The sequence below is a fragment of the Octodon degus genome, unplaced genomic scaffold (assembly GCF_000260255.1).
Source record: "Octodon degus isolate 3935 unplaced genomic scaffold, OctDeg1.0 scaffold00001, whole genome shotgun sequence".
In the NCBI taxonomy this organism is placed as follows: domain Eukaryota; kingdom Metazoa; phylum Chordata; class Mammalia; order Rodentia; family Octodontidae; genus Octodon; species Octodon degus.
Genome location: NW_004524577.1, coordinates 2,305,484 through 2,323,438, shown reverse-complemented (window position 1 = coordinate 2,323,438; position 17,955 = coordinate 2,305,484). Strand labels below are relative to the sequence as shown.

Here is a 17,955-nt window from a genome sequence, read left to right as displayed (position 1 = left end):
TGTTTTTTTCCCCTCAAGACAGGTTCTGTGTAGCCGCCCTCCTGCCTCAGCCTCCAGGGCTGGGACTACAGGTGTGCGCCTGCGTGCGGCTCCTCAGCCGACTGAGCACACCCCGCTGTCGTGTTCCTCAACATGTTCTATGTTTAGAAGCCCAACATAGTGAACATTTTGGCAAAAAGTGGGCCTGGGTTTCTGTCAAAGACCACTAAAGGCTGGGGAGATGGTGCGGAGGAATAAGCGCTTCCCTGGCAAGCGCAAGGGCCTGAGTTGAATCCCCGGTTCTGCCAAAAGAATTAAAAGAACACTTAAGGCTGGCGGTAGTGCCAGTAAAGTGACAGCTGGGGCGTGGTCCTTCCCTCCCTCTAGTGTCAGGGTGCTGAGGGGCTGCTTCCTTCTGGTCCTGCGGTGTCTCTGAAGGAGCCAGGATGGGGAACAGCACCTCCCGGGTCCCACAGGCACAGGCAGCAAGGAAGCTGCTTTCTGCTTTGTACCGGGACTGCACTCAGACGTGCGCTCGCCAGGCAGGCACTCGCTGCGCTGAGCTCCCGAGAGGCCTGCGCAACACTCACAGTGGGCAGCAACCTGGCCAGTTGCCACACCCCGAGGAGTGCAGGAGCTGGAGCACAGAAGAGCAGAGAGCCGCGTGCGTGCGGCTGTGCACGCAGCAGGCATCCCCGACGGCAGCTCGCAAGCCCCCTCGGCATCTGCGTACCTTAGCTCGGTTCCGGCCTTCTTGCCGTTCCTTCAGGCTGGAGCACCCTCCGTGTGTCCCACTGCGGGCCGGAGTGCCAAAGGGGAGCAGGACACACCCAGCGCCAGGAGCTCACGGTCCGATAGGGGGATGGGGTCCTGAGAGCACCAAGAGCCAGCCACGCTGCACCCGGTGCGCTGTGGGCAAGACGCGTCCCCGCGAAGTACCGCTCCACCTGGCCGGACGCGAGGGAGCAGACCCAGAGCAGGTTCAGTCCTTAAAGCCTGGACTTTTATGTCAGGGACAAAAGGAAACCTAACTGTTCAAAGATGGGAGAAGAGCAGTTTATGCTCAAGACAGCATACTCAGTATTTAGAAATGATGCTGCTGCTGACTTGCAAATGTTTTAAAAAGTGCAAAATGTTAGCTGGTAACAGACGTATACATAGGTCCTGGCCCCCCAAAAAAGGGAGGGGTTGGGTTTTCATTCTGTGAGACAGGTTCTTGGAACAGCTGGCCTTGAACTCATAGCACGCCTCCTGCTTCAGCCTCCCAAGTGCTGGGATTCCTGGTGTGAATCATCGTGCCCGATCACTTTACCACAACCTCAGGGTCATCACTGAGCTATCACAGATACAAAGAAAGGGCTTGTTGATGCTCTACTTTCTAAATTGTAAGTAATGCCTAATAAGTGAAAGATAACCAGGGTGTGGTGGCACATGCCTAGAGTCCCAGCACTCGGGAGGCTGAGGCAGGACTGGGAGTTCCAGTACTCACTGCAAGCTCAGCCGTACAATAATCAGAGGCCACGGTGCTCAAATGTGTGTGGAGGCAGGACACTAAAAGGCAGGCTGGTAAAAGCCGCCTCTGGGACTTACACGAGAACTCTAGAAGAAAAGCTCTTCGTCACGGTGCTGCTGGTCGGGTAGGCTTTACTTTGGTACTGGGAACTGAACGCAGGACCTTGCACTTGGCAGGCAGGCATCGGTGCCGCTGAGCTACATCCCAGCCCTGGCCGGCTAAGTCCACAGAGAACAACGCAGAGCCACAAGCTGGACGGACAGATGCTGGACAGCTCGACCTGAGCACCCCCACTGGGCTGACAATGGGGTTTTGCAGGGCGCGAGCCACATCCCTTGGCCTAAGTTTTAGGATCAGTTTGTCACCAAACCCAGGCCACTCCTTCATCACAGCCCCTGGAGCCACAGTGAACAGAAGACTGCTCTTGGCCCCGCAGAGGGTGGGCTACTCTGAGGGAAGGGGATCCCGGGGGGGGGCTGCTCTTGGGGGATGGGGGTCCCTCGGCCACCTCAGGACCACACTTCACCTTGCCATGAGAAACAGGACAATGACAAGATCACAAATGAAAAGATTAGGGGCCGGGGAGATGGCTCAGTGGAATAAGCGCTTCCTTGGCAAGCACAAGGGTCTGAGTTCAATCCCCGGTTCCGCCAAAAAAAAAAAAAAAAAAAAAAAAAAGAAAAGATTAGGGTGACGGTGTGGAGACATGGCCGAGTGGCACAGTGACATGTATGAGGCCCTGGGTTTGGAGTACTACTTGCCTTTAAGGTGAGAGCAAAAAGCCAAGACCACTTAGAGAAAAGTTCTGGAGCCAGGCACGTAGCTCAGCCTGGCAAGTGCGAGGCCCTGGTTACAATTCCTGGAGCACACACAAAATCTAAAATGTATTTTGGTCTATTAGATGACTGAAAATTAATTTTCTTAGGCAAGACAGCGGTACTGCAGTAAACACCCTTACTCTTGGGAGATGCGTGCTGAGCGTCCACAGTGAAGGCTCACGGCATCTGTCAAACGTTTCAGAAAACAGGTGCATCTAGACAAAGCAGGCAGTATTTTAATCACTGATAAACCTACGTGGAAGGCATAAAAACAATAAAAAATAGGACATTTCAGCTGTCAGCTTGAAGATTTTTCAAACAAGGGGGAAAAATAAGGTCTATTTAAGGAAGGGTAAAAACAGAAGCAGGAAATTTGAAAATCTCCGATAACCTTGATAGACTACACAAAGCCAAAACCAGCTGGAGATGGCGGAGGGCCTGAGGGCGCAGCGCTGCGGCCTGGCCACTGGGCCTGGTCTCCGCCTAGGCGGCCTCCCGTTCCAAGCCGGGTTGCTTCAGGATCCTGGTGCAGGAAAGAGCGGACCATCCCCTGCCGCAAGGGGAAGGGACAGCAGAGCCTTCAGGAGCACCTCGAGACACAGACCAGGAGGACGGCTCTTGTGGACGGCCCTGGGCCAGAAGCACCCGCCCTTGTCCCACGCTGCCCAAGTCTTCTTCCTCACGGGTTTCTGTAGCTGGAGCGCCACTCCCACGTCTCCTTGGACATGCCGCACTGGCGAAGTGCTCCGGGAGGTACAGGAGAGGGTGGGCAGGAAGGCTGCTTCCCCCAGCTGTGCAGCGGCCCTGGCAGATGTGGCCCCCTGCCTGCCACAGACCAACTAAAGCCAAAGAAAAATCAAAGCTGGCAAAAGATGGCTCTGGCCACTGGTGCAGATATGGGTGAATGAGGCGCGGGAAGAACTGGAAAGACACTGATTAATTATCAAACTTTAATCGATAGACTAATCTTACAGAATGAACAATAAAGACAGCTAGTCAAGGTTACACTTTAAAAAAAAAAATCCAGCAGCGCAAATCTAATAGACTAAATACGTACGTTCTCCTCCCAAACAGGCATTTGATTTAAAAACCAACCAGAACAGAGCGTACACCACGAGAAAACATGATACTTACATATATTTGTCAAATAACTGCACAACTCTTTAGGAAAGAAAAAAACGCTCTTTTAGCAAGTGAGGGAGCAGCACAGCCAGCCGGGCTGGCGGGAAGCCTACCAGCTGTTCTGCTCGGCGGAGGGCTCCTGACCGAGGACTTCAGGCGGGCTGCTAGGCCGACAAAGGAGACACGTGCCGTCCTAACTGCAGGACTCTGCCTTAGGACAAAGGGACCATCCTCTGCCGAGACAGCTGCCGAGAGCAGACAAGGAGAGGGAGAGGCGAGTGGGACCCAGGCCCAGCGCTCGCACGCTGGCCACACCCTTCTCCGTGCCCAGCTCCTGGCAGAGCGGGCCAGGCGCGAGCGCACCCAGCTCCTCCAGGTGCACAGCTCAGTGACAGGAGGACAGCCAGCCCCTTCCAGCGAAATACGGCAGCTTTTCTGAGGCGTGGCAAACTTCATCTCTTTGGCCCTTGCAAGGTAAAGCAGCAACTACGAAGCCTATTGAGGGTCTCATTCGGGCCTCTACTCTGTCCACAAAGTTATAAGAAAGTGCATCCTTAGCTCACTCATTTAAAAAGAGCAGACACAGCCAGCAAAAGGCCCACCCTAGAGGGCCAGACTTCATACCAAAGAGTTCCAGCGACTCGCAAATCTGAATTCTCTGACCTGACCGACAGGGTGCTGAGAGGCCCTGGCTCAGCAGGGACGATGCTGTCACATTGTTCTGCCAAGTCCCCCAGAGGGAAACAGGCAAGGGGTCTGCAGGATGCCGGGCAGGAGGATCTCCAGCACGTCACCAGGTGGCCCGGGGCGGCTGTGTGGGCCGGCCACCTCCACCTTCACTTCTGGGGATGCCACCATCAGGAGGCCGCGCTCCCGTCACCTACCTGCATGCCCCAGCCAGAGGGGAGGCGCTGGTCCCCTTTAAACTGACAGTGACGAAACTGCAGAAATAATCCTGAGGAAAACAATAAACTCTACGATGCTACTTAAAGGGAAGAGTATTTCAATTTGCTTACAGATTTAGTCAGTAAACTCCAGACACTAAGAAATAGAGAGACTGACTGCCCACAGAATGTGACGACAGAATAGTGAACACTGCTGGGAGCCAGACATGGAGCTTCAAACACTTCTCCCATGGGCTTCTGGTGCTGTGTGCCCCTGCTGTCCCCAGAGCTTCGGCAGGGCTCTCCACGTGGCCAGGGCAAGGAGCCAGAGCTCAAGACTGGGACAGCAGATTCAATGAGCTCTTTAAAGCAATATTCAATAGCTCCATATGAAAAGATGTCATTTACATTATTATTTATATATAATATCTTGAAGTAAGGAAAAAAAGCACCATTTTACTGAAAATAAAAAAGGTTCACACAGGCTTTGGTCCTCGTGACACGACACCAGCCTGAGTGAGAAGCGGTTCGGCCCTTGGGCAGCTGGGAGGGTGGCACTCACATGAACAGGAAGGGGCGGCGGAGGGGGCTGGGCGCCACACAGGGCGTACAAGAGGCTGGCGAGGGGCTTCAGAACCCATCGGGACAGAAAAGCCTGCTGAGGCCGAGGGGGGGTGTTGGCACTGCCAGACAAGTCTTCAGGACAATGACGTGGCACACGGGAAGGGCAGCGTCCAACAGCTGCTGCCCCTCTGTGGACCCATCGACCGCGGGCTGCCGCGAGCAGCCAGGACACGCGAGCAGCCAGGACACGCGCTCCTCCCTAGAGCCGCAGGCTGAGGGGCGCGGAGAGCAGTGCCTGCTCCTCGCCGAGGACGAGGGCGGCCTCTCGGACCGTGCAGCGCTTCCCACGCACGCCTGCCCGAGCCGCAGAGTGTGGCCCGCGGCACTGCCTACCCTCGCGGAGCAGGTCTGTCTCTGGGCGCTGGCTCCCTGGCTACAGCTTGGAGGGGAGGGCACGGATACCGTCACTAACTGGCTCACGAGGACAGTCACCGCAGAGGACCACATGCTAGTACGTGTCACAGAACGAGAGGGCAACAGCTGAGCATCCAAAGTGTGAAGGCGGGAAGGCTTCTTGCCAGTCCTCACGACGAGCGCCTGCGACCACCGCGGGGAGAACTGCGAGGACAGCAGCAGAGAAACAGCAAACGGCACGAAGGGACCTTCCACTAGGAGACTGGCCCTCCCTCAGAGGCAGCCAAGTCCGGAGGAGACAACAGAAGTTCACGTGTACGAAGAACACAGGGGCTGAGACCAGAAGATGAGCCTGCTCCTGCCGGCCGGTGCCACCAGCCACACCACAGCGCAGATGTCCTTGTGCTGCACAGGCAGCGGCTCTGGGCCCAGGGCAAAGGACACTTCAACTCACGAACGCACAGGCAGAAGGATGACGCGGACGCAGGAGCACAGCATCACTGAACTGTGTAAGAGCTTCTTGAAACTTGCAAAGAAAACAGGTCTCTCGCTCTGCGGCCGCAGTGCTGCGCCGACCAACTTCACCTGCTCCTGCTGGAGCTGCGGCTCGGGGAGCCGGGTCCCAGGGCAAGGCGGCAGGTGGGAGTCCTTGCGGGACTCTGCTGCCCACAGACACTGCGGCAGGGAGGCTCCCTGACCAAGACCTCCTGGCGCCTGCTCTGCCGCACTGCCCCAAGCAGCAGTGGCCACACGGGGAGAAGCACAGGGAAGAGGCGCGGATGAGGTACCGAAAGAGGAACTGGTATCTTTGGGTTTTTTAAATGAAAACTCAAATCTAAAGGAAGTGAGAAAATTAAAAAGGGAGAGAATGAAATCTGAATCGATGGACAGGAAAATATGGCTTACTAAAACCCCTATTTTGCATACAATTTTACATCAGGAAAGAAAAAGAAAACACCCCAACTTAGCACAATGCAGTCCAAATGCTTGCAACCAAAGATTTATGAAAATATCTCAGTTGAAATCATTTAAAAGCAAAAAATTAAACAAAGCTTTTGATTCCCTTCTCAACATCAATCGGCAGATCTACTCTCATAAACAGATTGTAGAGTATTCCAGATGTGTTCGGAATTCAGATTTATTGATTTCCATGGTACTGACTTTAAAAACGGTATGAAGCTGACTGCAAGAAAGGGAACTGGTGATTTTAAGTTAAAATTAAGCTAATGGTGCAAGTACATCACCTCTGGCTTCAGTCCCCACATGACCGCAGACTGCGCAGAGACGGTTTATGTGAACAAAGTTCCAGAACTCAGATCCAGGATGCTGCAGGCCTCTCCCGCAAGGTCCTTCACTTTGGGTCAGTTTCCTGGGCCAGAGGTGAAAGTGCTTTCAAAAATACTGCCACTTGCCCAGCACAGTGTCTTTGATTGCGTCCACGTATTGAGTTGGAACCCAGTACACCCAGTAGTAAGAGGCTTCCGTGGGGCCCAACTGAAATGCCTGGAAGGGAGAAAGAAGGAGTGCCATTCAGGCGGCTGCTCACGCAGGCAGGGGCAGGAGTGAGTTCACTGAAAAGGAAGAGAAAGCACCGCAGCGGTGCACACAGCAAGCATGCCCCTAACCTCACAGCAACACCTCCAAACCCGAGTGCACAGCAGAACCACGCCGAGGGCGGGCAGGGAGACGCACACCAGTAATCCCAGCATTTGGGAGCTGAGGCAGGAGGATCGTTAAGAGTTCAAGACCAGCCTGAGCTGCACAGGGAGACCCTGTCTCAAAAAGACAAAGGCTGTGAAGACCGCACCTCCAGGCTCTAGGGAAGGTCTGGCTAGGGATGAGGTGGGGCCTGAGAAGCTGCCAGCAAGTGCCTGAGGGCCACAGCTCTGCTGTGGCAGGTGTGTGAGACCCACTGGCCTAGAAAATGTGTCACACACGCAGAAGGGAATAGGTCCTCAAGGTGGCACTGTCCAAGGTGACAAAATCCTGTCACAAATAAAAAGCAATCAGTAGGGAGTAGGCCAGGGAGATGGTTCAGTAGAATAAGCGCTCGCCTGGCAAGCACAAGGGCCCCAGTTCAATCCCTGGTTCCACCAAAAATAAATAAACAAAACCAAAAAAACAAGTAATCAGTAGGGGACGAAAGTCCAGAAGGTGTGGCTTGTCCAGAGACATACGGGCCTTGGACCAGGGTCTGAGCAGGCAGATCCTTAGGGACCCTGAGGTCAGGACATCACTACAATGTGGAGCCAAAAAGGCTGTGAAACCGGGTTTGATCCACTGAGCTGTTTGGCCGGCCCTCAGCTGTCATGTCTTATGCTGTTTTTAGAACACATCACTGCTTGGGGATCTGACACAGCGCTCTGCTTCGAGACCCCCGAGACCCCCTTGTACAGATCACACCGTTTCCCTGTTCCTTGGGATGGGGTTGACACCATGGCACTGCTAATGACAAGATGCAGAAAATATGCCTCCTCAGAGGGAGCAGGGCAGACGGCCCCAGCGGCACAAGACTGTTACCTCAGCACAAATGCAGCATTTTCTAAGTTCAGAATAACCTACAAGTTTAGGAAGCTAAATGTTGAAAGTGCCGGGAAAAGAGCTTTGCCCAAGCTGCTCATTGTACGGGATCGCTGTGGGGACTTGTAGAGCGCCCCAACACGCTGACTCGGGACAGAGCGGGCCACGTTCCAGGCGCAGCTCCACGCAGCAGACACACAGCTGGGACGAGCAGGGCTACTACAGAGGCTGTGGATGTCTGCCACCGTGGCCTCGGCGGGAGGGTCCATCACAATGACAACAAAAAATGACACTCCACAAGCCATTCTTCTATTTATTTTCCTGGTCTGCAAACAAGGAAGAGGTCTAAGAAACATTATTAAAGGTGGGCAAGAGAAAACCTCCCTATAAACTGAAGGTAGGCAGGGCACAAAGGCTGCTGCACAGTGAACAGAGCACAGAATGGGCTCATCAGTTAAACTCTACACTCACAGGGCCGGCCAAACAGCTCAGTGGGAGAGAAAGAAAAATAGCTCAGCAGATTAAAGCACCTGAACACAGGTGCAGGGCCGGGAGTCCCATCCCTGGGCCTAAGTGCCGGCCCGCCCCAGGGCGCTGAGATAACAAGTGAGACTGGGCGTGGTGCGCGCCTGGAATCCCAGCTCTTGGGAGGCTGTAAACCCTGAACACCCTGGAGACCCTTCCCTAAAATACAAATTTAAAAAATTAAGAAAAAACAAACTCTACACTGACAGAAAACCCCATGAAGGCCCCCCTACCGCTCGCTGAGACCTGGTCTTGCTATCCAGGCTGGCCTCAACTCCCAAGCCTCCGACCTCAGCCTCCCAAGTGCTAGGATGGCAGGCGTGCTCCACCACACCTGGGTTCTCAAAGCTGTGAGAGCACGTTCTCTTTGCAATCAGAAAAGTGCAACTTCAGCTGCACCCCGTGCCCGACAGGCAGGGGCGCCGAGTTCAGGCTGGGCCCACCCGGGTACTCACCATCATGTGGTAGTCCTCATGTCCTTCGATAGGCTCACTGACCACGTTTTTAATGGAGCCCATGGGCAATTTCTCGGTCCGCTCTAGATTGAGAGGATGGCAGCGGTTACTCGAAGGCCTTCCTGCTCCAGCGCCACTGTCTCGGCAGTCCCTCCCTCATCAGGGCTGGGGATCTGCGCAAGCACCTGACTGCAAAGCCCTCTAAAGAACACGGGCCGCCATCTCCGATCAGCAGTCCAGATCTCTGCTTGGGACCTGGGAACTCCTTATAGGGACTGGCAATGACACAGCACAGGTCTCTGAGAGCAGAGCTACAGCTTTCCTAGTACTAGGTTTCTTTCTTTCGTATGCTTGCATCTGTGTGTTTTTCCTGTTGTTTTCTTTTGTACCAGGGATCGAACTCGGGGCCTGGCGCCTGCCAGGTAGGCGCTTATGCCCCCGAGCCATCTCCCTGGCCCACGGTGTTAGTTTTTCAAGTCCGAGAATGAATAGCTACCCAAGAAACTCTGCCCCTCACTGCCCAGCCCAAGCGGTGGTGAAGGTCATAGTCACCTAGAACAGGGAGGATCAAGCGTACAAACACGAAGATGCAAGTGCGCCCAGGGGTCTCACACGGAGGCACAGTGCTCCTGTGCACCTCTGTCCTGCTTCAGTCTCCCTCCTTCCCCTCGCCCCGAGGACTGACACATGCCACAAAGCTCTTTAAACATTTCTACCCTCATGAGTGGACATTGGAGACAGCACTAATCACACAGGGCTACAACATAGTTTGCAGCAAATTTAAGGACGTTGGGTCAGAAAGAGGCAGAAGAGAGGGGCGCTTGGAAACAAGACTGCTGAGCATGAGCCAGCTGCAGCGCTAGCGCTACGTGCGGGCAGGACGGGCCCCCGCACCACAAGTCACCCAGAAGCAGCAGACTCCTGAGACACGCAGGCAGGCATTTTGCTGCACAGCTAAACCAAAGGAAAAGACTCATTACAGCCTCTGCATAAAGGAAAATCTGAAAACGCAGGACGTGAAAACAGGTAAGGTGTCAAATAGCCTTGGGATTTAGAGGCCTGGCTCTAGTCCAGCTGACCACGGAAGACGAGGGCCTTCCACTTTGGAGGACTTGGTTTCTGGGATGGTGGCAATCTCAATAAGGGGCCTAAAGACACTCATTCTAGCTTACACTTCCTGCGGCTCCCTACAGAGCCCACTAACAGGACAAGACCCACAGCGGTCTCCACGGCTGAGTGCTTCGCAGGGTATGGTGGTGCCGCACCTGTAACCTCAGTCTTGGGAGGCAAGAGGATCGCCATCAGCTGGGCCAGCCTGGGTTACACAGTGAGTTCAAGGCCTGCGAGAAATGCACAGTAAGAGCCTGTCTCAAAAGCCAAAACAGGCTGGGGAGTGAGCTCGGCAGTCTTAAGTGACTGCCTGGCAAGCACAAGGTCCTGAGTTCGATTCCTTTTGATGCCTGGAACCACATGCCTTGCCAGCCACCAAAACTAGGCATGGTGGCCTGCGCCTGTAATCCCAGCACTAGGGAGGCTGACAGGGGGGATCACTAGGAGTCAGAACTACGTAGTGATACTCTGTATCACATGAGTAAAGGACTTTTTAAAAAGCCAGAACAAAACTCTGCTCTGAAACATTAAAAGCTTTCAGCTTGAAATGTCTAAACACTCCACGTGAAGGTATAGACTTCTGGCTTCTCTTGAAAACCCCAAGGCTAGACGCTGCTGGACCCACTCCAGATCCGTAGCTATCAGGCTCAAGAGCACCCGCTCTGCACGGAGCTTTGCTCTGCAGACAGCTTCAACTTCCCTCCAAGGCACAGCCTTCAGCTAGTGTCCCCTAACACCCTGCGGCAGAGCACCTATTCTGGAAGTGGCAGCCCTGGAGGGCCACTTACGCCATGAAACCAGGCAGCGCCAGGGCGGCTGCTCCACGGCAACATCCAGCTGTGGCAAGATGAAGCCAGTGCTCACCACCAACTCCCTGGACAGTGTGCCCTTCTCCAGGACGCCCAGGCAGCTGAGGGGCTCTACATGGGACTGAGGAACTCAGCCATGCTCAAGCCTGCAGGCGTGAGGAGCCGGAGGCCACCTAAGAAGGCTCTTAGGGGAGGAGAAGCCCGATGCATCCGGCTACTCTGGGAGCTCTGCCCTCAGCACTGAGCACCAGGCAGCTGAAGTAAGGCAGGCCGTCCTCACTGGGCCAGTCCCTCCGTGCTCCTTCTCTGACTTCGTAACAGAAGTATGCCCTGAAGCCCCAGCAAGCACGCAGACTGGACTCCACCCAGACCCCTGCCTGTACCCATCCTGCTGGGCAGCACCAGCCCAACCAACCTTGGCAACCGCCTTCAGCTGCGCTGCCCTCAGCAAAGGAAAACTCTAGCAAGGGGCAGGAAGTCTGCGAGCTGCCGCCGTGAGAGCATGATGGAGAGCCAAGGAAGCCCAGAGGATGGGAGCCAGGGCCGCAGAGCGGCGATCAGGCGCCGCAGCAATCGCTGGCAAACGGGTCGGAGGCCCTTGCAAAGACTGGGGAAAGCCACAAAACGTGCTCAACTTGCGATGACCGTGCAGGTCGCGTTGAATGTAAAATGAAGAATGTTGCGAATTATCACAAAGTCGCTGGAGACGCAAGTGCTCTTGGCACTCTGATCTGCCGCTTAGAGTCAGCAGAGTCAGCAGTTTTTGTGTTCTAAAACTTTCATGGTTTCTTTAAAAAACTCACTCCCCGCCACCCTTGCCCCACGTTTTATTTTCTGTCCCACTACAGCCCCACTTTCAGCGAGTCACACTGAATGGCCTGTCCCTGAAGTCAGTCAGCCTCGTGAAGATGGATCCTCTATACTCTCTTTAGCATTTACCTCGAACTCTGAATACCTACAGTGCTGGCCACAAACAGGTGACTTAGGCATGTTCGGTTCCCTCCAGGAATCTAACGGGGACAGACAAGTCAGAGAGTAATGAGTGCTCTGGGGACAGAAGCGCAGCAGTTCATCGGAGGGGGGGGGGGGTAGCTACCAGGGAGGGCTTCATTAGGAGCGGGCACCAAAGGAGAGCTTCAGAAGATTTTGTTAATAACGAGGAACAGGAAGAAGGCATTCGTACCAGGTAAGGACACAACGTAAGCAAAGACACCAAGCTGTGCAAAGCACAGGCTGGCAAGGTCAGGGCTGATGCAGCTGAATACACGGGGCACAGTGGGGCACACACAGCAGGCAGCAATTGAAACGGGGCCCACTGTGGAGAAGAAACAGACCAGGCCAAGCACGAGAACGTGGCCTTAACGCGCCACAGCTTTCGGAGTCCAGGAACCACTCACAAGCAGCATATGGCAAATGGACAGGACAAGACACAAAAGCAGAGAGAAGCTGACATGCTTTCAACACATCACACCGGGAAGACACTAGCAGCCTTAACTGGCACAATAAAGCGGCAAGCTAAGGGACACAGACAATTCTGGCACGTGACCGACAGGACTACTCTGTAACCATCTGCAGGGAAGGCAAAGGCGGCTGGTCAGAGGCATTCCCCAGCAAACAGCAGGCTGACCCAAGCACTATGCACTGACAGCGGTGCTGAGACAGGCAGTCAAGCAAGTTGGACAGCAGCAAGTCGGAAAACATCACCTAGCACAGGGCCAAAATGACCTACGGGCCAGGCAGGGGACAAAAGTGAGTGAAGCTGACTACACAAAACAGAGGGCCATGGGCACTGCGGCACGGCCACCAGCAACTGCTCAGCATCATTCCTTGACGCCATGTGAGAACACAGGCCCCAAATAACCACACTTTTAATTCTTTTCAAAAGAAGCCAAGTAAGATAAAATGGACTGAGATCTGATTTTTGCCAATTGTGTACAAACCCATAAAACCCTTGCCTAGGGACCAGACCCAACCCTCTGGCCACGTGTTTGGGACCTCTAGTCCTATGTACAAGTGAAGGGTCAATGTTCTGATGGATTGGCCCCGGGAATGGACTGAAAATAAGGACGGAAAAAGGCCCAAACAAGAGGCAGGCATCTAAAAGCAGATCCAAAAGGCAGAAGCACACACAGCATGGTGGAGAGAGGCTTCCAGACGAGGAGACGCGCACTCAGAAGTGCGTGTGGCTGGGAGCCGAGACGGGCGGCGAGCCCAGGAGCACACGGGGCAGCCGTACCTTTAGTGCCGATCCACAGCTGGTCCTGTTCTAGCTTAAAGGTGAGCCTCACTTTTCCCCCAGACTTGTTGTACATGCCGGACAGAGGGACTGCTGGCAGGCGCTCCTGCAGGGACAGCACCACGGTAAGAGGGGACACTTGGGCAGAAAGAGGAGGACAGGTTCCAAGACACAATTACGGGACTCTCAAAGTGCAACGAGTTTCTGCTCCGAGGCTCGCGAACAGTTGCACTCACCTGGACACCCCTAACAGAAGGCATCACGTCTTCAGGTTTTCCTTTATCCAACACTTTCCTGTGTTGCTATAAATCAGAAGAGATCGTTAAGTGAAACAGCTACATGTCAGGCAAGCTGCTACCTCTCTGCAATCAGGATGAAGAAAGCCTTCAGGTTCCCGAACTAAGGCTGCTAATGTGCACAGAGCACAGGTCCCTGACGCTGCAGGGCAGTACTATTCTGCTCAAGCCTCTGTGATGGACGTGCTTCTCAGTGTCCCCGCAGACCATGCCTGTGCTCCCAACGTGGCTGTCAGACTATGGTGCTAAACTCTTAGTTTACATCACTTTCAATCAGCCAGATAAAGATACTCTATTAGACATTAAAGACCCACAGCAAGAACCACCGCTAGATTGCCAGTTCAAACGCTTTTTCCTCCTCCCACCACGTCACCACTGCGAGGATTCATCGAGCTAAGGAGAGTACTGTTCTCCTGGAAGGTAGCTCATAACAACGTTTGTCCACTTAAACTTCCAAAGAGAACTTGAGCGTTTGGTAATCAGCCCAACTGCCTAGAAAAGCCATTTCTTTACCAATGGAGATGCAGACTGCCTCAGGCTTCCCACTGCTCCACCCTCCGCCTCAGCCACACAGAAAACCCACAGAGCCACGCTTGCACACAGAAATGCTGAGTGCTCTATGTTCCAACATGGAGAAGTCTTCAACCCCATGTCAGTCCCCCTGCACAACTCCAGGACTCGGGGGCAGCTCAGGAGGGGCTCCATCGCAGGCCCTTAACGTAGCTCTCCTCCCTGGCCTGACTGCTGAGGCCTCATCCTCTGCTCTGCTCACCTGTGGCTTTCTAGGTTTAGTAACTGCTTGGTAAAGCTGGAACCACAGAGCAGTAAGTGGCCAGAGGTAAAGATGGAGTCTAACATAGCACCAGGAGAGGCCTGATCCAGCACAGCTCCTGGCCAAGCAGAAACGCATCTGACACTGCCATACTGTTAACAGAAGGGTTGCCCTGTCCAGCAGCCCAAGTCCTGAACAAAGACTGGACTCTCACGCCTCCTAACCGGCGTCCCTGGGGCCAAGCAGCTGAGGCTAGGAGCAACTGGAGTCGGAGCCTGAAGCACCTGCTGAAGATTTCCCCTGCCCATAGACAAAGCTCTGGGCCCGTGAGGCTGCCACTAGCATACTCCAAGCCCGTGCCTCGGAGGCCTGCCATGCTCTACAGGTAGAACCAGTGAGTCCTCGCTGCCGTCTACTCCATGCATGCAAGGGAGAGAAGGAGAGCAGAAATGAACTCAACACATCACGGGATAGTGCGACCCGCTTCTTGAAGGAGGAAGAGACTGGCCAGATAAATGCCTTTTACGTGTTACTACACATTTATGGTCCCTTACCTACAGCGCTGCGGACAGAGGCTAGGAGTATGATACTCAGCATCAGAATCAAAAACACAATGGAGGGCTGGCAAGACAGCTCACCAGACTAAGTGCCTGCTTAGGCAAGCGCCGGGACCAGGGTTCGATCCCCAGTGCCACATGCCACCTTGGCCCCAGGAGCTCTGAGTGGGCCACAGAGACTGCGCGTGGTGGCACATGCCTATAATCCAGGGATGGGAAGGCTGAAAACAGGAAGATATGAGTCTGAGCTGTATATTAAAACCCTGCAAATACATTTAAAAAAAAAAAAAAAATCACAGCCGGTGAAATAGCTCAGTGGACTAAAGCTCCTGCTTAGACAAGCTTAGGCAATCACAGGGACCAGACATATCCCCAGCACCGCATGCTGTGCTAGCCCCCTCCCAAAAATAAAAAACACAATGAAAAACCCCACAAGGGATGGAAGTAGATTTCACTGGTACAGCATTGTGAGACCCTCAGTTTAGTTTTCCCTGCACTACCACATCAACAAAAACCACCCTTAAGAATAGTGTCAGAGGGCCGGGGAGATGGCTCAGTAGAATAAGCACTTGCCTGGCAAGCACAAGGGCCCATGTTCGATACCTGGTTCCGCCCCAAAAAAAAAAAAAAAAAAAAAAAAAAGGATAGTTTTAGACTTAAGCACAGCAAGGGTTCTGTAAAAACCGAAGTATTACAAGGTATAAATATATTATCAAACCAGGCGTGGAAGGACACACTTGTAATTTTAGCACTCTAGAAGGCTGAGGCAGAAGTGCAAATTCCAGGTAGTTCAGCAACTCAGTAAAACTGTGTCTCAAAAATTACAAAGAGCATGCAGCTCAGCAGCAAGGCCTAGAGTTCAAAGTTGAATGCCCAGCACAACACGCACGCGCGCGCACACGCATGCACATGTGAACATCCACAATAGAGCATAAGACAACAGCTTACCAACAAAAGCGCCGCAGAGAACAGAGCCGCATTTCGCCACTCACACTACCTGCCAGGCTGTGCGGCTAAGCCTGCGACAATGCTGCTGTCTTGGGAGCACAAAGCTGCGGCCCGGCACTGCGCTCATGTTTCCAAGTCTACTTTCACTAAAACTGACGCTAGATCAAAGTGAGCTACTCTGCTAGGGTGCAGGCTGAACGGAGAACGCTTCCCCAGTGCAGGAGCTACTGAGCAACAAGCAGGATCCACTGGGCGCTAACAGGACAGGTGGTGACAGTTCCAATCAGTAAGCACTTTCAGGTGGGCACGGGGTGCACACCTGGAACCCCAGCAGCACAGTGGAAGCCCGAAGAGGGCAGCAAGTCTGAGTGCAGCCTGAGCAACTCAATGGGTCCCTGTCTCAAAATTAAAAAAAAAAAATTGAAGGTTTGTAGATGGAGCTCAATGCAACGGCTATGTTCAATCACCAGTACCACAGTAAGCAGGCAAATAAACAGCAAAAAACAAAAAAAAACCCCTCTTAATGTTTCCCATGAGTCCAAGCCAAAGCTGGGTTCTTCCAAATAGGAGTAATGGAGGAATTATAAAACAAAACCTAGCCAGTATTTCGTAGATCCGAAGACAAGGAAAGCGGTATCTTCTCACTCAGCTTCATCTGGCTCCCTGAAATGGTTAGTTTTAGAGGAACCTCTGAAATTTGTTGATTTCTATGCCTGTACTTTTTTCTGTTGTTGTTCCAGCAATCAAACTCAGAACCCTGTGAAGGTCATGCACGGCTGTGCCACCCAGCTCTATCCCCAGCCCCTACTGGGCTTTCCCGATTGGGAGAAACTACAAACCAAATGCACACCTTCGTACATAAGGTGGGGGCTTAATTCTAGCATGACTGGCATTTTTCTGCAACACTAAGTAGAGCAGAGAAACCCACATCTGATTCCTCAACATCTGGTCGAAGTTCCCTCTGCAAAAGCCTTGTTCTAAAGTAGGTAGACTTGAGACACACTGACCCGCCAGATGAAATAAAGCTGCAAATCTCAGGCAGTTGTCACCTCCACTGTGCCGCACCCAACTGCTGCCATAAATTTCCATCATGGGCCCTGTCCGAAAAGGAACTTATTCTAGGGAGAATGTAACCAGCCGAGGCTGGAGAAGACAAAGCCTGCAGTTGCTCAAGAGCAACAAGCACACGACGGACTCACTTTCTGCCTGCAGAGGGGCTCCTTCTTGTTCTCGTCAGCCGTGGCGTCCTGCTGCGAAGCATCTTTGGGCGTGTTAACTGCTAAAACATCGTTTATCGTGGAGCCAACCACCATGATCTTGGCCCCACCGGTCACCTTGATTTCTCTCAACGTCTTGTCTTCAGGGACGAGCCCCTTATACATGACCTTCTGCATGGCGGGCGGGAGTCCTTGGGGAGAGGAGAAAGAGCAGAGCTAAAGGCAGGCACCAACACACCCACATGTACCTGCCACAGATCCTGAGGAAGAGCACAAGGAAGCCAGGCGTTGTGGGGCATGCCTGTCACCCCAGCACTTGGGAAACTGAGGTAGGAGGACTGCTGCGCATTCAAGGTCAACCTCAACTACAAGGAGACTGTCTCAAAAACAAAAAAGAGGTATTGAGAGTAACAGCAGGAAGTAATCATCCAGAACTTTATGATAGCGATGACAGCAGATGCTTCAATATAATGTGCTTTAAGGATGAACACGCAACACAAACGTAGAGCGTGCAGCGCATCACCTAGTATTGTAGCAGGTAATTGTTCCGTGAATACTGGAATACGTCCCAAGTTCTTTCTTAAGTCATCTAATCGCTCAAACATTAAGTGGGAACTCAGACGTAAAATCAAAGCCAGAAAGACCAAAATTACTTGTTCTCATCACTTCATAAGCTACATGGAGAAAGCTTTTTTTAGACACCACTTCAAATAGCAAAGCATCACGAAGAACATGAAATTAACAAATACGAGTGATCTCTAAGTCAGTGACACAGTCCGCGGCGCTGTTTCTTAAACTTCCTTTACCAAAGTTACCTAAAGTATTTCGCTGCGAACAGACTGGGGGCTACATCCCGGGCCCGCGGAACGCGACCCTACAGGGGCAGGGCCCACCGCGGGGCGTTCACCCGGCGCCCCAGGTGACTGCACTAGGGCGGCAGCCAGACCTGCACTCGGTGCGGCTGGAGGCCCGGGGCCGGGGCCGGGGCGTGGGTCTCGCCGCCCCGCCGTGCTTTCAGTCCCGTCCTTCCGCCCGCCTGCTACCCGGCGCCCAGGCACTGCCTCCGGCCCGGACGCCGCGGCGGCGGCGGGGCGCGCGCGGCCGGGTTACCCGTGATGGCGTGGATCTTCTGCTTCAGCTCCGAGCCCGTGCTGTCCAGAGGAACCCTCACGTCGTGCTTGGTCTTGTTCCACACGATCTTCAGGTCCACCAGCTC

The 17,955-nt window shown here is 53.5% G+C and overlaps 1 protein-coding gene across 1 annotated transcript in view; it reads right to left on the bottom strand.

Annotated features, from left to right (window-relative positions):
• Positions 1-5,647: 5,647 nt before the first annotated feature.
• Positions 5,648-17,955, bottom strand: part of Ubfd1 (ubiquitin family domain containing 1) — a 13,093-nt gene continuing 785 nt past the window's right edge. The window contains 6 exon segments of the mRNA XM_004649034.3: positions 5,648-6,797; positions 8,795-8,877; positions 12,950-13,055; positions 13,186-13,251; positions 16,722-16,930; positions 17,850-17,952. Coding sequence (XP_004649091.1) covers positions 6,687-6,797; positions 8,795-8,877; positions 12,950-13,055; positions 13,186-13,251; positions 16,722-16,930; positions 17,850-17,952 — 678 coding nt within the window. The 3' untranslated portion in view covers positions 5,648-6,686.